The sequence below is a fragment of the Podarcis muralis genome, chromosome 10, assembly GCF_964188315.1.
Source record: "Podarcis muralis chromosome 10, rPodMur119.hap1.1, whole genome shotgun sequence".
NCBI lineage: Eukaryota > Metazoa > Chordata > Lepidosauria > Squamata > Lacertidae > Podarcis > Podarcis muralis.
The window spans coordinates 9,176,292-9,195,249 of record NC_135664.1 but is presented as its reverse complement, the minus strand read 5'-3'; the positions used below and the strand labels follow the sequence as shown (position 1 = coordinate 9,195,249).

At 43.3% G+C, this 18,958-nt stretch overlaps 1 protein-coding gene across 1 annotated transcript in view; it reads right to left on the bottom strand.

Moving 5' to 3' along the window:
- The window catches only part of LOC114605062 (sucrase-isomaltase, intestinal-like), a 93,238-nt gene that overhangs the window by 53,948 nt on the left and 20,332 nt on the right, over nucleotides 1–18,958 (bottom strand). Inside the window, exons 5-7 of the mRNA XM_077935805.1 lie at nucleotides 11,701–11,869; nucleotides 10,573–10,669; nucleotides 6,618–6,730 (exon numbers count right to left, since the gene is read on the bottom strand). Of these exons, the coding sequence (XP_077791931.1) occupies nucleotides 6,618–6,730; nucleotides 10,573–10,669; nucleotides 11,701–11,869 (379 nt within the window). The remainder of the gene's footprint in view (nucleotides 1–6,617; nucleotides 6,731–10,572; nucleotides 10,670–11,700; nucleotides 11,870–18,958) is intronic.

The window sequence follows — 18,958 nt, the reverse complement described above, 5'->3', positions numbered from 1 at the left end:
TGGAAATAATTGGTGTAATTCAGAGGATATGTTGGCTTTAAAAGGTTATCTAAAAAAGCACAACAATACAATACATTAGCTTTAGTTTTAAATATTATTTCTAATAAATAAACCCTGGAACATGTTTCCTCTCGATTTATCTGAACTCTAAGAGCATTGTGATCTTTTCTATTGTTTGCCACTAAGATATGTTTTTTTCATGTGAAGGTTATGTAAATCTAAAAGTGCACCCAAATAAAGTTGACAAATCAGGGAGGAAGTCTGTAGGCTGGGTAGGATCGCTTTCTATGTGCTGGGAGGTTTATTTTGTGGGGCCGCTTTGCAAAAAAGGAACGTACAGTGGTGCCTCGCAAGACGAAATTAATTCGTTCCGTGAGTTTTGTCGTCTTGCGATTTTTTTCGTCTTGCGAAGCACGGTGTCGGGAAAGTTTTGGAAAAGCTTCAAAAATCACCAAAGTCTTTAAAAACCTCAAAAAAGGCTACCACACTATGCTATGAGTTGCTCCTCGAAGTCAAGTCGCAACTGTATTAACGGTGTTAAGAAAAAGGAAACAAACTTGCAAGACGTTTCCGTCTTGCGAAGCAAGCCCATAGGGAAAATCGTCTTGCGAAGCAGCTCAAAAAACAAAAAACCCTTTCGTCTAGCGAGTTTTTTGTCTTGCGAGGCATTCGTCTTGCGAGGTACCACTGTATGGTAAAAAGTGGTAGGGCCGGCCCCACCATAATGCTTAGTGAGGTGACTGCCTCAGGCAACTGATTGAAAGAGTCTTGAAAGGGCAAAAAACGATTAGTTACTTAAGTTATTGTAATTTTACTGCTAGGGAGAAGGAGTAGAACTTGTGGGATTTTGGCCTTGGGTACTATGCATATTAACGACCTACACACCATCCATTTAAAGCACATGGCTCTCCCCCCCCCCAAAAAAAAAATCCTCTCACAGAGCTACAATTCCCAGCACCCATAACAAACTACCATTCCCTGGACTCTAGAAGCTAATCTTTAAAAAAAAAAGAAAACAACTTTGGTTTGTGAAGACTTATTCCTGTCAGAATGGCATTTATTTTTCTCCTATACCGGAATTATTATCAGCTCTCCTCAAGCTCCCCAATTAGAAGTTGTGAGAGAAGCAGGATAAAAAGAAGAAGGGATTGAATGCTACCAATTTGGCAGGTTAAAGGTCACACCAGGTCTGAACAAACTAAATTGTCTCCCTCGGCACATCCCTTGCTTTTGAAATTTGCAGTCAACATATTCACCAATTGAGTAACGTTCTAATAATAGCATCTGGCTATTAAAGATTTCCAGGAAGCTGGCTTCAGAAATAATTTCACAGTGAAATTACCTCAGAGCACTTCCTCAGACTTCCCACCATGATTTCCACCGTAGCAAAGAACTTGGGGGCAATATCCATTACTGCTGGCCTCTCACATTTTTATTTTGGAAATATGAGGTGGTGCTTCGGTTATTTTTTTACAGCCCCACCCTAGCTGCCATTAGGTACCAACAGAAATCAAGACCGAGCTTTATATTTTTAGTTGCTCCCACTTTGCTGAGTTGGGGAAATTTTAATTTCAGACATCAGGGAGCAGGGGCAGGCTTCCCAGAGGTTTGCTAATTGATTAGGATTTCACCTGAGAAATTCTGAATGGCGGCTTTATTTATACAGGCAATTTCCCAAGGAGTTTTCCTATTATTACAATATAACTGGTACAACACGGACAGAAAATAAAGTTACCATCAATGGCACTGACACTGAAAGTAATTGAATAAAATATATTAATCAGCATCTCACATCACAACTCTAACTCGGAAGTTCACTTGGACTTACTCCCAGGGAAGTGTGAATAGGATTACAGCCTCACTGCCCTATTTTTATGCTTTTTCGTAAGCTGCCCAGGGCATATTTACTGACAGGTGGCTATAATTAGTTCAATGATTAATAATGATACTAATGATATAAGGCATCAACAACCACCCATCAAAGCATCCGTTTTGTCATGCCACAAATGTACACTGTGTATGTTTGGGAATGTGTGTAAAATTTACCTGCCAATCTTTGAAATACCTAATTTTAAGGAAAGCCCCATATTTTTCGCTCTATAAGACGCACCAGACCATAAGGCGCACCTAGTTTTTGGAGAAGGAAAACAAGAAAAAAATATATTCTGAATCTCAGAAGCCAGAACAGCAAGAGGGATCGCTGCGCAGCGAAAGCAGCAATCCCTCTTGCTGTTCTGGCTTCTGGGATAGCTGCGCAGCCTGCATTCACTCCATAAGACGCACACACATTTCCCCTTACTTTTTAGGAGGGAAAAAGTGAGTCTTATAGAGCAAAAAATACGGTAAGTTTATTTGGCCTTACTGATCTTATATCATTCATTTAACGCTACCTCTCTCTATTATAGCAACCGGTTATCTATAGCCAAGCCCTATGCTATAACCTTATTTACTTTTGTGTCTTTAGAAGAGAATTCCTGCATTTACTCTGAGAAGAACGTATGACGGACAGCGTGAGGAGACGAGATCTGGTGTCGCCAATGACACAAGAAGCTAAACAATTAATAAATGCCATATTCTGCAAAGTTGGGAAAGGCTAATGTAAGTTTGAAAGGGTGTTAAAAAGGGAAATTGAGCTTTTGCACTGATGAAATAACAGGCTTATGAATTATTTTCTTTGACTTCAAATGGACGGGGTTGACATCTTTACTTCTTCTCAACAGGCAGAATTTTTACAAATGCACTTACTCCCAGAGTGAAAACGTGAAACGGTTCAGTTTGCTTAATTTCTGCTGTTAGCTTTTAAAGGCATTCCTTTGCAAACATACACCGTAGTTAAAACTGCAGTGTCTCCTCTTCCTGGGCAAGAGAAGATGCCTACCAAGAATGCCAGACAGGTACCTGTTACAGGACAGATCCTGCAGTGAAAGTATCAGGGCAGTGCCCAGCTAAAGCCTCTTTAGCACATCATCCAGGGTCTTCGACTTTTAATAGAAGATGACCCTTCGCTCTGAAGTAAAGGCCTGCCCATCTTTACAGGCAGCTCCCAGTCTTGAAAGCAAATAGTCAGCACGCAAAGTGACTACTTAACAGAGATGCAGAATAAGCAAGGAGCCGATGCTACAATCCTGATGCCAATTCTGTCACCATGTCTACTCAAACAACACTATCCCCTGATTAAACATGGGTCCTGCCTCTAAGAGCTTATACTTGGCACATTTTCTAATGTGGCAGTTGGCAATGGGGCGCCTGCAGGAGCCCGTGTTTCTGCCACTACCACCCATGGTCCCCACAAAAAGTCCTTCCCCATCAAGCTTTGTGTCTGTTGAATTTTGTTAAATAAAAATAAATCAAAGATCCCCTCAAAATCTACAATGCATGAGACACTGGTTGCTTTCCCTGCTCGGCTCCTGTCAGCACTGCCTCAGCCTCTCCTACACTGATCCCTTTAAATATGCCCACATTTCAATGGATGCCAGGATTGGACAACCATCTTCCCATCTGTTTCGAACAGAGGAGAGGTGCAAATAGTTGCTCTCTGTAACTGTGGCATTAGCCAATGTGGGTGCCTCCCCCCACAATTGACGGAGCAGCTGATCCTTTCTCTTTTTTGCTTTGTCTGTTTGGATGTGGCAGCCATTTTCTGTTATGACATGCCTTAACGGTAGCCATTTTGTGTTATGCCACAACCTTGGGGCAGCCATTTTGTGACTGGCACCTGTGGCACTTTCTGAAAATTCCAAATGTGCCCCCTGGACCTAAAAGGTTGGCGACCCCCATTCTAATATGATATATGTCACCATGCACCAACAATCCCCTTTTGCCACTTAGCCTGGCCAAATCATACAAGAGAATAATAGACGGACACCAATTAGGAATGAAAAATGGTAGCATCCAGGAACTAGTGAACAACATTCCAGTCTCTTTGGGCAGGGAGAAATCAGAAGTGCATGGACATACTTGTTCATTCAGCTGCAAGGCAGGGATATGGAGAGGGGCAATCCTTTATTCCAAAAGGACTGAATGGGAGAGAGAATAAAAAAAGACTCCAACCGCTGTTTACACACCCCTGCTTAAACCATATAATCCCTGCTAGCTTACTTCCAATATTAGAGCTAGGCTGAGAGAGAACAAAGAGTGCACTGAGGTAAAGCAGTTGAGGGTTTCACTCCCTTCCTCTGTGCGCTTTTTCTAATATAAAAGTCCCTGCTTTATACAGTCGAATGGGACAATGTGCATTTAATAAACACATGTCCAGCTCGGCCTTCAGCAACAGATTTCAGCTAGGAAATTTCAAAGGGAGATGTCAGCATGAAACTGCTGAGTTAGAATTCACGTGATCGGACTTGGGCTGAGTAGAAATTGGGAGAGGCTAGTGCCTCTGGAGAGAGCAATTGCCCTTCCCTCGGAGTTTATGTGTCTTGCTTTGCCAACTCATTACCGGTTGGCTGTGGATCCCACCTCCTATGGTGGGAACACTGCAATGGCAGAAGCACCTCTCTTGCATTGCTGCTTCTCTGAGGTAATAACGCTTCCCCCTGCCCCACTATTCCATCTATTACCCCAGTATATCATGTTAAGTTGTGGGTGAACATATCAGACGACACAGCGATTCTTCAAACAGCTCTTGTTTATTCACAGGCCAGAACAGAACTGAACTGAAGGGTTCAGCCAACCTGCTTATATAGAGCTCCACTAGAACGCAACAGTAACCATTTTCTGTAACTATCCAATCACTGAACGTCACTTTCGATCCCTTATTTGCATATGTGGACCTGAACTATCTACAGTATCCCCCTGCTGGCCCAGGGTGAGAACTTCAGTACATAACATATAAGGTATCTGCCCACTTAGGATAAGAAACACAAGCAAAAGCAGACTCTGGCCAAGAAATGTTTATGCCATATTGCAGTTCATCTAGAAAGTATCACAGGGCTCTTTTGCAGTAGGATTATTAGTTGTGAACATTTCTAGCTAAGGAGGAGAAGAAATCCTAGGGAAGCTAAAGAGTTCTTCCCATCTACCAACTCTACAATTCTGTGATTCTGTTAATTCCACGATACCTAGCTACCAATCAAATTATTGAGGATTCATTCTGCTTTGCTTGCAGGGTGGTTAGAGAGTGTTGCATCAGGCATAGCTGTCAATATTTCCCTTTTTTAAGGGAAATTCCCTTATTCCGAATAGGATTCCTCACAAGAAAAGGGAAAAGTTGACAGCTATGGCATCAGGGCAAGTGTTATCCTACACTTTCAGGGGCATTTCCTCATCCGTTTCCTTATTGCGGAGTCTGATATTTGGGTTGAGCGGGTTTGTTGCGATCTAGATCCATCCCCAAAACAGCAGCAGTGTGGAATGCCCAAAGGAACCTTGCTTAAGAAACAAGCCTAGGCAACCATGGTAAAGTTTCTGAAATGTTCGCCCGAGAATTACGGGCAAATGCTACGAGCATTTCAGCCAATCATTTTGCAAGCAACGCCTCTCTTAGGAAGGAGCCCTCACAAGTCAGACTGAGCGAAACAAAGGAAGGAAATGCAGTGTGCATAACAGTAACACAGCAATGTGTTCTTGTGGAATTTGGCACTGTTGTGTACTAAGGTGAATAGGATTCAGAATGCTGCAGTCTGATTGGTCCTAGAACAATAGGATTCAGAATGCAGCAGTCTGATTGGTCCTAGAACAATAGGATCCAGAATGCAGCAGTCTGATTGGTCCGCAGGAGCCACCCAATCCAACTCCAGGTGGAAGTGAATCCGCAACCTGATTGGCCTACAGGAGAATCCCCGAATTAGCCAATCACGTGGGGCCCATTGTGTAAATAATGTATATAAAGCAGACATTTCGGGGGAACTACCATTCCTCCTCACTACTATGAGCTGAATAAAGAGCATGAAATCCACACTCAACTCCGAGTATATTTCAGGCACCTTCTCAGGAAAACAAGGATTCACAGGTGGCATTAAAGGGGCTGTAATCAGAGCTCCAGGTTATTGAGGATAATATACTGGAGAAGGCCTTTTGTGCTTTGAGAAAATATTGGTGCTCTGTGCCAGAAAAATGCAATGAAGAGAAGGGAAGGAGCAATAGGAGGAACCAAATAAACAAATCTAGATGGAACATGGGTTACAAACCCTTGGTGATCATTCCAATATCCTATTATTTATTATTTATTTCAGTTCTTACTCCCTGAAAGTAATCCAGATACTAGACTGATAAACATTAACTTTTAGCACATTGATAACATTTTAAAAATGTTTTACAGCAATTTCAATCCTTCTAACTCTGTATTAAAATTCATAGATAGGACAAGTATTAAAGTTGCCCCACTGGCTTCTGAAGATACAATTTGTTTTCAGTGGAACTCAACAAATGCAACAAAGAGTCAAGGAGACTAATAAAAGAATCCCATTGCAAATAAGTAAGTATAGTTGTCGATTTAAAGATCAGTACAATTGATCTTTAAATCAAGGGTGTGTGTTTTTGTTGTTGTTTTGCAAAGGGGTGACGCATTGAGTTTCACTGTCATCATTGTAATGCAATACCTCATGCAAACCCACAACCAAATCAACAAGTAAGTGCTTTTCTTAGCACCGCATGCCTGAACAGATTTCTCAACTAACCTCTGTGTATTGCTGGATTACATTTTCTGGAGTTGGGCCAAGGAAGACATAGAAATCGAGAACCCCTCCAATGGTGCGGAAGGTCAAAGATGGCTCTGGGTGCAACGTGACATCTAGAAGAAGTTGACAGATACGTTGAATTCAGTATACATTACCTCAGAGCTAAGGATCCCTATGCAATGACCTTGCCTTTTCTGTACATTATTATTATTGCTATGTAGGTCATCCTTGGACTTAATGTAACCCCACCCACACTCCCCGCCAAGCAAGCTCAAAATATTTAGCATTATTTAACTAAACAGAAACAGACACTCCTTCAAACCCATCTTTGTCAGGCACATAGCCCAGTGCATGTGAAAACAGAAAAAAGCAGGTGATTATGCAGTGGTAGGATTTGACGTACGATTCTGAAACACAGGAACAAAATAATAATAATAAGTCAGGGTTTCTTTTTTATTTAGAAAATAACAACTCGGCAACTCTAGACATTCTAACAATGCTTAAATATAGATCTGACTGCAAAATAGCCTTCTTTTCTCGCCTCTGCTTGGCTAAGAATTTTTATTTCATTGCTTTAGGGAAGATTCTCCTTTTTGAAAATTACAGAGCGAGATTAATACAGTAAGGTGACCATGGCAACAGGCAAAGCTATACCCCGTCAACAGAATACAGGACAAATCTAAATTGGTTTGTTTCAACTGTATGAACCCCCGAGGAAATTTGTAGCAACTTCATTTTTTGTGTGGTTTTTTTTAGCACATGCATCTATTTTTAACAGTTAATCATAATTTTTAGTGGAACAGACCCATTTTGCTTCATTTAACAATAGCTTATTACTGGATCTGGGAACATGAGAGCAAGACTTTGGGAATCCCGTGATACCGTTTTAGAAAAATTAAAACGCTTTTCACTGAAGATGTTATCTTTATTTAGTAGACACAAACTAGCGTCATCACTGAGTTCTAGAAGATGTTAACAGAATTGTATTCCTATAATCCCTCTCCTTCCTTACTCAGAAGTAAATTCATTGAGGTCAATGGACCTTACTCTCAAGAAAATTTGCATAGGATTTCAGCCTCAGTTCTAGATCGGTCAGTCTAGAATTAAAGTCGCACTTTTGACCATTATTGTCCCTTTATTTGCTGCCTTATATCACAAGGGTCTCAAGGCAACATAAATACAAGAAAAATAAATACTATAAAAAGTCGGACCAACTAAAAGGTAGGTAAAGGGGAACGGGACCCCTGACCATTAGGTCCAGTTGTGACTGACTCTGGGTTGCGGCGCTCATCTCGCTTTATTGGCCGAGGGAGCCGGCGTACAGCTTCCGGGTCATGTGGCCAGCATGACTAAGCTGCTTCTGGCGAACCAGAGCAGCGCACGGAAATGCCGTTTACCTTCCCACTGGAGTGGTAGCTATTTATCTACTTGCACTTTGAGGTGCTTTCAAACTGCTAGGTCGGCAGGAGCAGGAACTGAGCAACGGGAGCTCACCCCATCGCGGGGATTCAAATGGGAGCCGGCGTTTGTCCACAGACAGCTTTCCGGGTCATGTGGCCAGCATGACTAAGTCCCTTCTAGAACAATGGGACACTGTGACGGAAACCAGAGCGCATGGAAACGCCGTTAACCTTCCCAGCACAGCGGTAATTATTTATCTACTTGCACTGGCGTGCTTTCGAACTGCTAGGTCGGCAGGAGCTGGGACCGAGCAACGGGAGCTCACCCCTTCGCGGGGATTCGAACCGCCAACCTTCTGATCGGCAAGTCCTAGGCTCTGTGGTTTAACCCACAGTGCCAGATACTCACTGACTAAAAACAAACCAGATATGGAAACCTCAACAATCGAATGCCTAGGGAGTAAAGAAAAGTCTTGGCTTGGTGGCAAAAAGATGTCACCAAAGTCAAGACCAGACCTGGAGACCCTGGAGAAAGCATTCCAAAGGCCAGGGGGCTACTACTGAAATGGCCATCTCTCCCTCAGTCACCCTCCATACATCTGCTGGAGGAGGCACCTGGAGAAGAGCCACTACAGTGACATGAAGAACCCAGGTAGGTTCACATGGGGAGAGACATTGCAGGAGGTGTTGTGGTCCAAAGCTATGTTAAGGCCCTCCAGCGCCGAGGGCCTTCTGGCGGTTCCCTCGCTGCGAGAAGCCAAGTTACAGGGAACCAGGCAGAGGGCCTTCTCGGTAGTGGCACCTGCCCTGTAGAACGCCCTCCCATCAGATGTCAAAGAGAAAAATAACTACCAAACTTTTAGAAGACATCAGAAGGCAGCCCTGTTTAGGGAAGCTTTTAATGTTTAATAGGTTATTGTATTTTAGTGTTTTGTTGGAAGCCGCCCAGAGTGGCTGGGGAAACCCAGCCAGATGGGTGGTGTATAAATAAATTATTATTATTATTATTATTATTATTATTATTATTATTATTATTAGCCTTAGAGGTAAAAAAACAGCACTTTGAATTGTGGTGGGAAATGTACTTTTCTCCCAGTATTCACTGATGCAGGTTTAGGAACACCTTTCTATTCCTGTATACTGTATCTGGCCTCCTTATTTACTTCTTATAAACTGTTTATGAATAATTATTCAGATTTTTCTAATTATAACTTAAATATCCACAGGAAGGAAGTCTTTTATTTGGTTGTTTGTATTGTTGTATATTATGCTCATTGTATGTTATGTTCACGTTTATTGAGGGTGGATTTCTGTATTGGGGGGGGGGTTGTTATGTTATAAATAAAATTCCCAATAAAATTATTAAAAGAAAAAAAAGAAAAAAGAAAAAAAGAAAAGGAACACCTTTCTATTAATTTAATGCTCTTTGAGGCATTGGAAGCATCTATATATTATAATACTTTGATAATTTTATATGAGAAATGTGTGCTAAGTAGTGGCTTTTTTTGGTATGTGATCTATGGCCATACATTTTCATTTTGGTGCATGTGAAAGCTGGCCTTTATTAGGTAAAGGTAAAGGAAGGACCCCTGGACAGTTAAGTCCAAAGGCGACTAAGGGGTTGCGGCGCTCATCTCGCTTTCAGGCCAAGAGAGCCGGCGTTTGTCCACAGACAGCTTTCCGGGTCATGTAGCCAGCATGACTAAGTCGCTTCTGGCACAACGGGACACCGTGACGGAAACCAGAGCGCATGGAAACGCCGTTTACCTTCCCACCACAGCGGTACCTATTTATCTACTTGCACTGGCATGTTTTCAAACTGCTAGGTTGGCAGGAGCTGGGGCAGAGGAATGGGAGCTCACCCCGTTGCGGGGATTCGAACTGCCGACCTTCTGATCCGCAAGCCCAAGAGGCTCAGTGGTTTAGACCACAGAGCCACCCGTGTCTATTAGGTAGAATGACGTGGCCACCTCAAGCAATAGAGGCTGGGTAGTGAGAAGCATTGGGGAAGCGTTGGGTTGTCACATGCCCTACAACCCCTAAGTTAGGGGGTCTGCGGCGCTTCAGTGTCATTGAGAAAATCTCATGTCTGTTTTGACATGAGATCCAGCTGCCTGTCCTGTGCTCAGAATGGTGTGCGCTCCAATTTGTCATTTTCCTCAGACAGCAATGTCTTGAGCAGTCCTGAATGGCTGGAGCTCCTCACATACAAAAATGTTGTCATGTGTTTCCCCTCCTCCTGTGAAGTGAATGGGAAAACCCAGGAGTCCATGCATGCATGTGCAACACTTCTCCAGTGTGCAAAGAGGCTTTAAGTGTGCAGCTCAAGCACACACACATACACATACACACCAGTAAATCCAATCACATGAAGCTCAATAGGATTTGGTTCCAGGTAGTAATATGATATGGGACTTCAGGTATGCCTCATCCCTAAATTGCATCAATAAGGGAAATTATTTGCCATATATATATATATATATAAATATATATATATATATATATATATAAACTGCAGTCTAAACAGTTCTGTTTAATTGTTAACCTTTGATCACCTTGTGCGTTGGCATTGAGGAAAAGTACACCGTGAGCGTTTGCGTCGTTCTCTATGCACATGTAAAAAGGATGAACTCCATACAGATTTGCATTCATCTGAAATAAATAATAATAATGATTACATCTAGTTTTAGTTTTATTGCTTTACTCAGGTGTGGTTATCGCAACAGTGTCTAGGCTGCTGAACAGGCATAGCGCCTTCCTAAGAAGTTCTACAGTCTTCAGTTAAAATTTTGCTAGTCTTATTTAAAAAAAAAATATAAAATAAAATATTTTGTTTCCTTTAAGTTCCTTAGATGATTTTCCCAAATAGGAACCATTTGCCTTAAAAATCAGTATCACCCTATGCAACTTCCTGCCTGCCCACCTCTCTTCTCTCTTCTCTCTTCTTTCTTCCCCATTTTAAGGTAAAGGTAAAGGTACCCCTGCCCGTACGGGCCAGTCTTGACAGACTCTAGGGTTGTGCGCCCATCTCACTCAAGAGGCCAGGGGCCAGCGCTGTCCGGAGACACTTCCGGGTCACGTGGCCAGCGTGACATCGCTGCTCTGGCGAGCCAGAGCCGCACACGGAAACGCCGTTTACCTTCCCGCTAGTAAGCGGTCCCTATTTGTCTACTTGCATCCGGGGGTGCTTTCGAACTGCTAGGTTGGCAGGCGCTGGGACCAAACAACGGGAGCGCACCCGGCTGCGGGGATTCGAACCGCCAACCTTTCGATCAGCAAGCCCTAGGCGCTGAGGCTTTTACCCACAGCGCCACCCGCGTCCCAAATCCCCCATTTTAGGTTTTCCTAAATTCCTCAGGACAGTGTCCAAATTAAGCCAGAACTATCAGGATCCACTGGAGGATATGAATGGACTTAATTTAAAAAGCACATAATTCATGTTTAAAAAAACAACCATCAACATCTGCCTACAATTCATCCGAGATGGCCAAGGGTTATGTGAAATGAGCCAAAACTGCCCAGAGAAGCAGAATGTGGTGCTTGATTGTTAATAACTTGGATTAATGTGTGAGGGGAAGCCTAACTAATAGCTACTATTAATAAATGGCAGAAGACGTATAGAAGGCACAAGGCTCTTTCTGGGAGAGGAGTGCAAGATGTAATATTGAACTACCGGTACTTACTTTGGGAGACTGGTCTCTAGAATACATCCCATAGGTTATATGGTTCATATTGTGCTTAAAAGATGGGTGCTGGTGTTCACCAAAGCCATACACAGAACTGGACGGGACATTGGTTGAAATGCGCAGGTATTGCTGGGAAAACACCAGATCTGCAAGGGACGTGTCCCACCTATGTCAAAAAGAAGAGCAAGCATAAATGTGACGCGGTTGCTTTTCTAGATATTAAATTTCATTAGGCCCGATACAAACTATGGCGTCTGTCACAGACAGTAACCTACTTGAAAGGTTATACCTAAAAATTAAGCAGGTAAGTTAAAAAAAAATCATTGCTAAAAGAAATACGAATACAATATGTGGTCTTTGAAACAAAATCACTCCTTGACCTGCCTGCCAGTTCTTCTGGTGCCTGTGGGTCACACACACACACACACACACCGCACATGGTGACATTTAGAATGTCACTAAAAATAAGCACTTATGCACATACACATACTGAATTCCCATTGTTATGGTGCATTTATTTTTCTGACGTGTTTCCTACTGGTTGGGAATTTTCTTAGAATTTTCAGCAATAAGGAACAAAGCTAAAGTTCAAATCCAGCTGAGAATTTGGGTGAGGCAATTGACGGTAGGCATGGACGGTAGGCCATGGACTGCAAGAAGATCAAACCTATCCATTCTGAAGGAAATCAGCCCTGAGTGCTCACTGGAAGGACAGATCGTGAAGCTTAGGCTCCAATACTTTGGCCACCTCATGAGAAGAGAAGACTCCCCGGAAAAGACCCTGATGTTGGGAAAGATGGAGGGCACAAGGAGAAGGGGACGACAGAGGACGAGATGGTTGGACAGTGTTCTCAAAGCTACGAACATGAGTCTGACCAAACTGCGGGAGGCAGTGGAAGACAGGAGTGCCTGGCGTGCTCTGGTCCATGGGGTCACGAAGAGTCGGGCACGACTAAACGACTAAACAACAACAAAGTTGTGGCAATGCAGTGATGTCACTGGGAGCACACTAAGCTGTCACAGCCCCCCTGATCCAGGTCAAAGGCCCATCAAGTTCAACATCCTGTCTTCACAGTGGCCAATCAGATGCCTGCAAACAGGACATCTCCATTGCCCATACAACTGGACCAATCCTTCCTGCCTTGCTGGTCGTTTTGGCCCACGTCCACACAACACACTTAAAGCACTATGATACAACTTTTAAAACAGTCATAAAGGTAAAGGTAAAGGTACCCCTGCCCGTACGGGCCAGTCGTGTCTGACTCTGGGGTTGCGTGCTCATCTCGCTCTAAAGGCCATGAGCCGGCGCCGTCCGAAGACCCTTCCGGGTCATGTGGCCAGCGTGACGAAGCTGCAGCTGGCGAGCCAGCACCAGCGCAGCACACGGAAACGCCATTTACCTTCCCACTATAAAGCGGTCCCTATTTATCTACTTGCACTTAAGAGTGCTTTCGAACTGCTAGGTGGGCAGGAGCTGGGACCGAACGACGGGAGCTCACCCCGCCGCAGGGATTCGAACCGCCAACCATACGATTGGCAAGTCCTAGGCGCTGAGGTTTTACCCACAGTGCCACCCGCGTCCCTTAGACAATTGCCTAAGCTAATGCCTCAGTCATGGCTTCCCCCAAATAATTCTGGGAAGTGAAGTTTGTTGATGGGGGAGAGCCCCGTTCCCCACAGAACTACAGTCACCAGAGTGATTTAAAAACCAATCCCTCTTCACAGGTAACTGAGAATTGTAGCTCTAGGGGGGGGGGGGATAGAGGTCCAGGGTTGTAAAGACTGCAGAGAGAATAATTGGGTGCACTCTTCCCACCTTAGATCAAATCTATGCTGTCAGGTGCCATACGAAATCTGCAGACATAGCGCAGGATAGTACGCACCCCGGAAATGATCTCTTTCAGCTTCTGCCTTCTGGAAGAAGGTATAGGGTTATAAAGGCCAGGACTAGCCGCCTGAGAAACAGTTTCTACGCAAATGCAATTCTGGTTCTAAATGCAGCATAAGGAGTCTTTATAGTATATTGTATTTTAAAACGGGGTTTCAGAGTTTTTAGGGGGTTTTGAATGTCTTATGTAGATTTTTCAATTTCATTGTTCTGTATGGGACAATGACAATAAAGATACCGTATATCGTATCCTAACAAAGCTCAGCACCTTTAACAAACTATAGCCCCCAGGATTATTGGAGAGACTGTTCAAAGTGACATCATAGTCATAGTGACATCAAATGTATGGTATAAAAGTGTGTACTAGCAAAACCCAAAGTTGGGGAAGGCGGCTCCCAAGTAAGGTAACTCCCCCCCCCCCCCCGGGACCACACATGATGCCCCCCTCACACCACAGTGACTCCATCAGTTAATTGGCTAATTAATTAATCTATGGCCATTTGAACTGTGTGCGGAGGTATTGTTTTTGTTTGTTATCATGGTACATATTTTGTGTTTTGTGATCCTTGGATGAAGGGTGGTATGTAAATTTAATAAGCAACAACAATAATAATAATAAATTCTGTTTCTTAAAGCCCATTTGTTTGCCTTGCAATGGGGATATAAACCAGGATTATCACTCTGATCCACTTGTGAAAATTTGCCATTATATTTCTTCCCCTCAGTGTAACAGTGGAGCCTACAACCATAATCTGGGGTGTGTGTGTGTGTGTGTGTGTGTGTGTGTGTGTGTAGGAAGGCTTCTTTCCTCGCTGGCCATTAAGATTTGAGGTGCCTACCATCTCCCTGAACTGACAGTAGCTAGAAGAAAAAATTAGGGCACATCAGACCTGATCAAAGCACAGAGAAGGTTCTTTTCCCTTTGATTTTCTATTTTTGCCTTCTTTCCTCTCATGGCCCTTTTATATTTATTTCGGCTAAATCCCCTGTGTTACTCACAGGCACATTCAAATTAGCCTGCCGCATTACGCTGGTCGTTACCAGGGCTATGACGAACCTTTTGACTTGAATGGTGTATTTATGTATGGCCTTCTCGTCAACTTGTGGACTTGCTACAATAAATTAAACCAAATTGTCTGGAAAAGGACCTTGTGGAATTGGCATTTCTCTTAACAGAAATTACTTGCTATTAGGGGCTTTGATAAAATGAAGTGGAAGATCAAATTAACCAATGAATGAATTAAGTGGAATGTTCTCCACACCCAAAATGACTCAATTACCACGGCTATTTGTTGCTTTTGTATTACATCCTTTCAGACATGGTGTTTGTACAGTTTGATAGAACAGAGTTTGCTGAATTTGAGACAAATGCCTTATTTGTGTGGGTTCCAGTGGCTGGCTCCATATGACTTGCAGCCTCCCATCAAGAAAGAACAATGAACTTTGTCTTTGAAAGAAGATAATTCCTTACTTATCTTTGTAACCCGGTTGTACCTGGATTATGTGAACATTAGCGATCATTAGCTATTGTAACATGCTTACTGTGAACAAACAGCAAGTGACAAAGTAATTCTTCTGGATTGGGGGGAAAAGAAGCCAATTGCTTCCAGTCTTTGATGTACCTAGTAGCTATAAAGTGTGCATCTCACAGTGCGAACCACCTACATACATGCCTATAGAAGCTTCTGTACCTATGGGCTGCATACCCACATGACTGGCAAAAATTATTTGCTTATTTATATAGCATCATGTGTGTATGAAGCTTTACAGAGTATAGGAGAGTAGGTTCCTGAGCTGAGGAATTTACAACCTACAATCTGATGCAGGAAAAGGGGGGAAGGGGAAAGGAAGAGAAGGGAGGACTGATGAACTGGGGTGGGGAATATATGCTTTGCTATAGGCTGAGTTACAACAGGACATGGGAAGTAGGGAATTATGCTTTAGGCTTCACAGAAGCTGGTCTTTGAGGAGATTTTGGAAGGTACTAATGGAATCAGCTCCACATGTGTTTTGGGAGGCAGTTCAAATTTACAAAGCATGAAAGTGAGAGCTGGACCATAAAGAAGGCTGATTGCCGAAGAATTGATGCTTTTGAACTATGGTGCTGGAGAAGACTCTTAAGAGTCCCACGGACTGCAAGAAGATCAAACCTATCCATTCTGAAGGAAATCAGCCCTCAGTGCTCACTGGAAGGACAGATCCTGAAGCTGAGGCTCCAATACTTTGGCCACCTCATGAGAAGAGAAGACTCCCTGGAAAAGACCCTGGTGCTGGGAAAGATGGAGGGCACAAGGAGAAGGGGACAACAGAGGATGAGATGGTTGGACAGTGTTCTCGAAGCTACCAGCATGAGTTTGACCAAACTGCAGGAGGCAGTGGAAGACAGGAGTGCCTGGCATGCTCTGGTCCATGGGGTCACGAAGAGTCGGACACGACTAAACGACTAAACAACAACGGAACAAGAAAAGGCAGAGTCTTTTGAGGGAGCTGGAGACCTTGAGATGGTGGAGTTGGAAGAGTGAAGACTGCAGACAAGTTTGGGGATATAAGTGTGGAGAGATGCAGGGAGAGGGGCAAAGCCAATGTGAGGAAGAGTGTCCCATGGCCAGAAGTGATGAAAAAGGTGGATGGGGTTTGGCACATGAATGCTGGATAGACATGAGGGAACCGAAGTGAGACAATGGAAGACCAGAAATGAGAAGATTGCTGTAGTCTACCTGAGAGACAACCAGGGCATGAACCAGAGATTTTACTGAGGTAACAGAGAGGAAGGGTCACCTTTTTGTAATGTTTTAGGAGAAAGCATTACCCCATCACTGCACTAGCACAAGTAGTTTTCAATTTTCGCTCCTGAGTCACCTCTCACCGACAGCTGAAGCATATGTCATTGGAAACATTAGCTGTTGGTTTGTTCTTGTTGCTGAAGCGACTACAATATATCCTCAGGAGTTTGTATCGACCATCTTTCAATTTTAAAAGCAAAGAAGCAAAAACCTCTTATGAGAACATGAAGAATCGCTAAAGCTCTGTTAAGAACTATTGGATAGGCCTAGTCAGCAAGTTACTATTAACTACATACAGTACTTTTTTCTGGGGGGGACGCAGGGGTACGCATACCCCTAAACATTTTGTGAATCTAAGTTTGGCCTCATTGAGGGGCAGTATTTCAATATGAGTAGGAAAATGAGAGTACCCCTAAATATTTTTAAGGGGGAAAAGCGCTGACTACATATATACTGTTAAGTTGTGGGTGAACATATCAGACAACACAGTGATTCTTCAAACAGCTCTTGTTTATTCACAGGCCAGGACAGAACTGAACTGAAGGGCTCAGTCAGCCTGCTTATATAGAGCTCCAGTACCACGTTACTGTAACAACTTTCCAAAACTATCCAATCAATGAACGTCCCTTTCGGTCCTTCATTTGCATAACTATCTACAGTATCCCCCTGCTGGCCCAGGGTGAGAACTTCAGTACATAACATATACTGTGAAAAGACGCTTCACAGTATTTACTAAGTTCATCCTCACAAGAGTTCTATGAAACAATCCATTATAATTTGGCTGCAAATTGAGCCAAGATGTGAGTGATGTGCTCAGCACCTCACAAGGAATCCACGGCTGAAAATGCCCAGCTCCCAGTCCAAACCTCTTGCCATTGGGCAACGTTATACTTATGAAAAAGCAACAACAGAAACAGAGTAATGTGGGCTGTAACTCTTCGATTGTTGCTTTAGCCCACAGAACACTCCTATAAATACTTTCAGGAATCATACAATTGTTTCCTTTCACCAGTTATATCTGAAGGGCCCACCACTACACGCTGACATTTATTATTGAAGTTGTCATGGCAATTCACTTATTCCTATACTATACTATACAATGTGCACTGTACAACTGAGTCTCTGGCATGATTTGAATGAAAATGGCAAGATTATGATTCCATCGCATTAAAAACAGAGTGTGAAAGCTCATAAAATGGTGGCCCATTCAATCTAACCTCACAACCTCTCCCTCTCTCTTTCTCTCATATTATCTCATTCTATCTCAAACATCTCAATGTGATCCACAAGGAATAACCCAAGAGAGGATCCACTCCAATCTTCTGCCCAAAAGCAGATAGCTTATTCATCCTTGTTCTGTCACTCCCTCTAACACCGAACCTGGTGGGGGGGAATGTGTGGTTTTGTAATGGTTTTGTAGGCAAAATGGCACCACTTGCAGATTTGCAGAATTACATAACATAATGAAAGATAAAATGAGACAAAAAAAGTCTGTGCATGTATGCACTAGCATGGAGAAAAGGTGGGGAGTGAAATACAGAAGTGAGGGGTTGGTCAGTCAAGCCACCCACTCACAGCACGATCCACTCCAAAATGGCCGAAGAGAAGAAACATTGTGCTAGGTCTTGGAGATGAAGAAAGCAGGAGGGAGAGGAGGAGGAGGAGGAAGAGGGAAGACCCAGGTTGAAGTCTGGGGCAGTGGATGCCTGTGGAAAGAGGAAAGAGCGCAAGATTTTGCTGTGGCTCTGCTCTAAAGTTCACCCTTACTTCTGCTGGTTCCCCAAAGGTCTGCAGGAAATAGGAAGCAAAATGAGGTTTCTAGCAAAGGATGTAGCACATATATTTTTAAGTATATGACAGCTCCCTCGCTTGGGAAGTACCTTGTTTTGCTGTTGTAAATATCCTTCCGAAAACAGGTGCTTCGTTCCAAACCCTGTTTCAGGAGGCTTAGGAAGATATGCTGCTATTTTTAGCTTCTCATCAGGAAGACAGACTGACTCAGGAGCCCAGGAGGGGCGACGGCAGGCTGAAGACTGCCTTGCTGACTGGTTCTTGAACTTAACAGCATACAGAAGACGTGCAGAAAGGCATTCTCTGTCCACAACACCAGGAGAAAGTGTAACCATTATGGAACAGTGAGCCAGCTTGGAAAATAAATACAGTGGGGTGGGGGAATGTTTGGTTTATTTTTAGGAGGCAGAATATAACTAATTTAGTTGGAGCATTTCATGGATGACTGAAAGGCAGAGGAGTGTGGCTCACTGAAACATGGTCACTTATTCCCTGAACATTAAAAGTTCACATGGCTCAAAAGCTTTGTTCCATTTAATTTTCTCCTGAGGACATCAACCCGCTTTCTTCCTACAATAGTTCCAGGCGTTGCCACCCTCTGCTTTTCTTATCTGGACAGCTGGGGAGCCTGATAAACTTTCACAGTTGTACAACTTTGATGGCGACTCTTGGATAAATCATGACAGTATTCATGAAACCGGCATTTGCACTTGGCTGGGTTCTTTATGAACTTCCTGCCGTGGCTTCTTTGTAAACAACCCAAAGGAACATTTATTGCTGCGCATTGCAATTC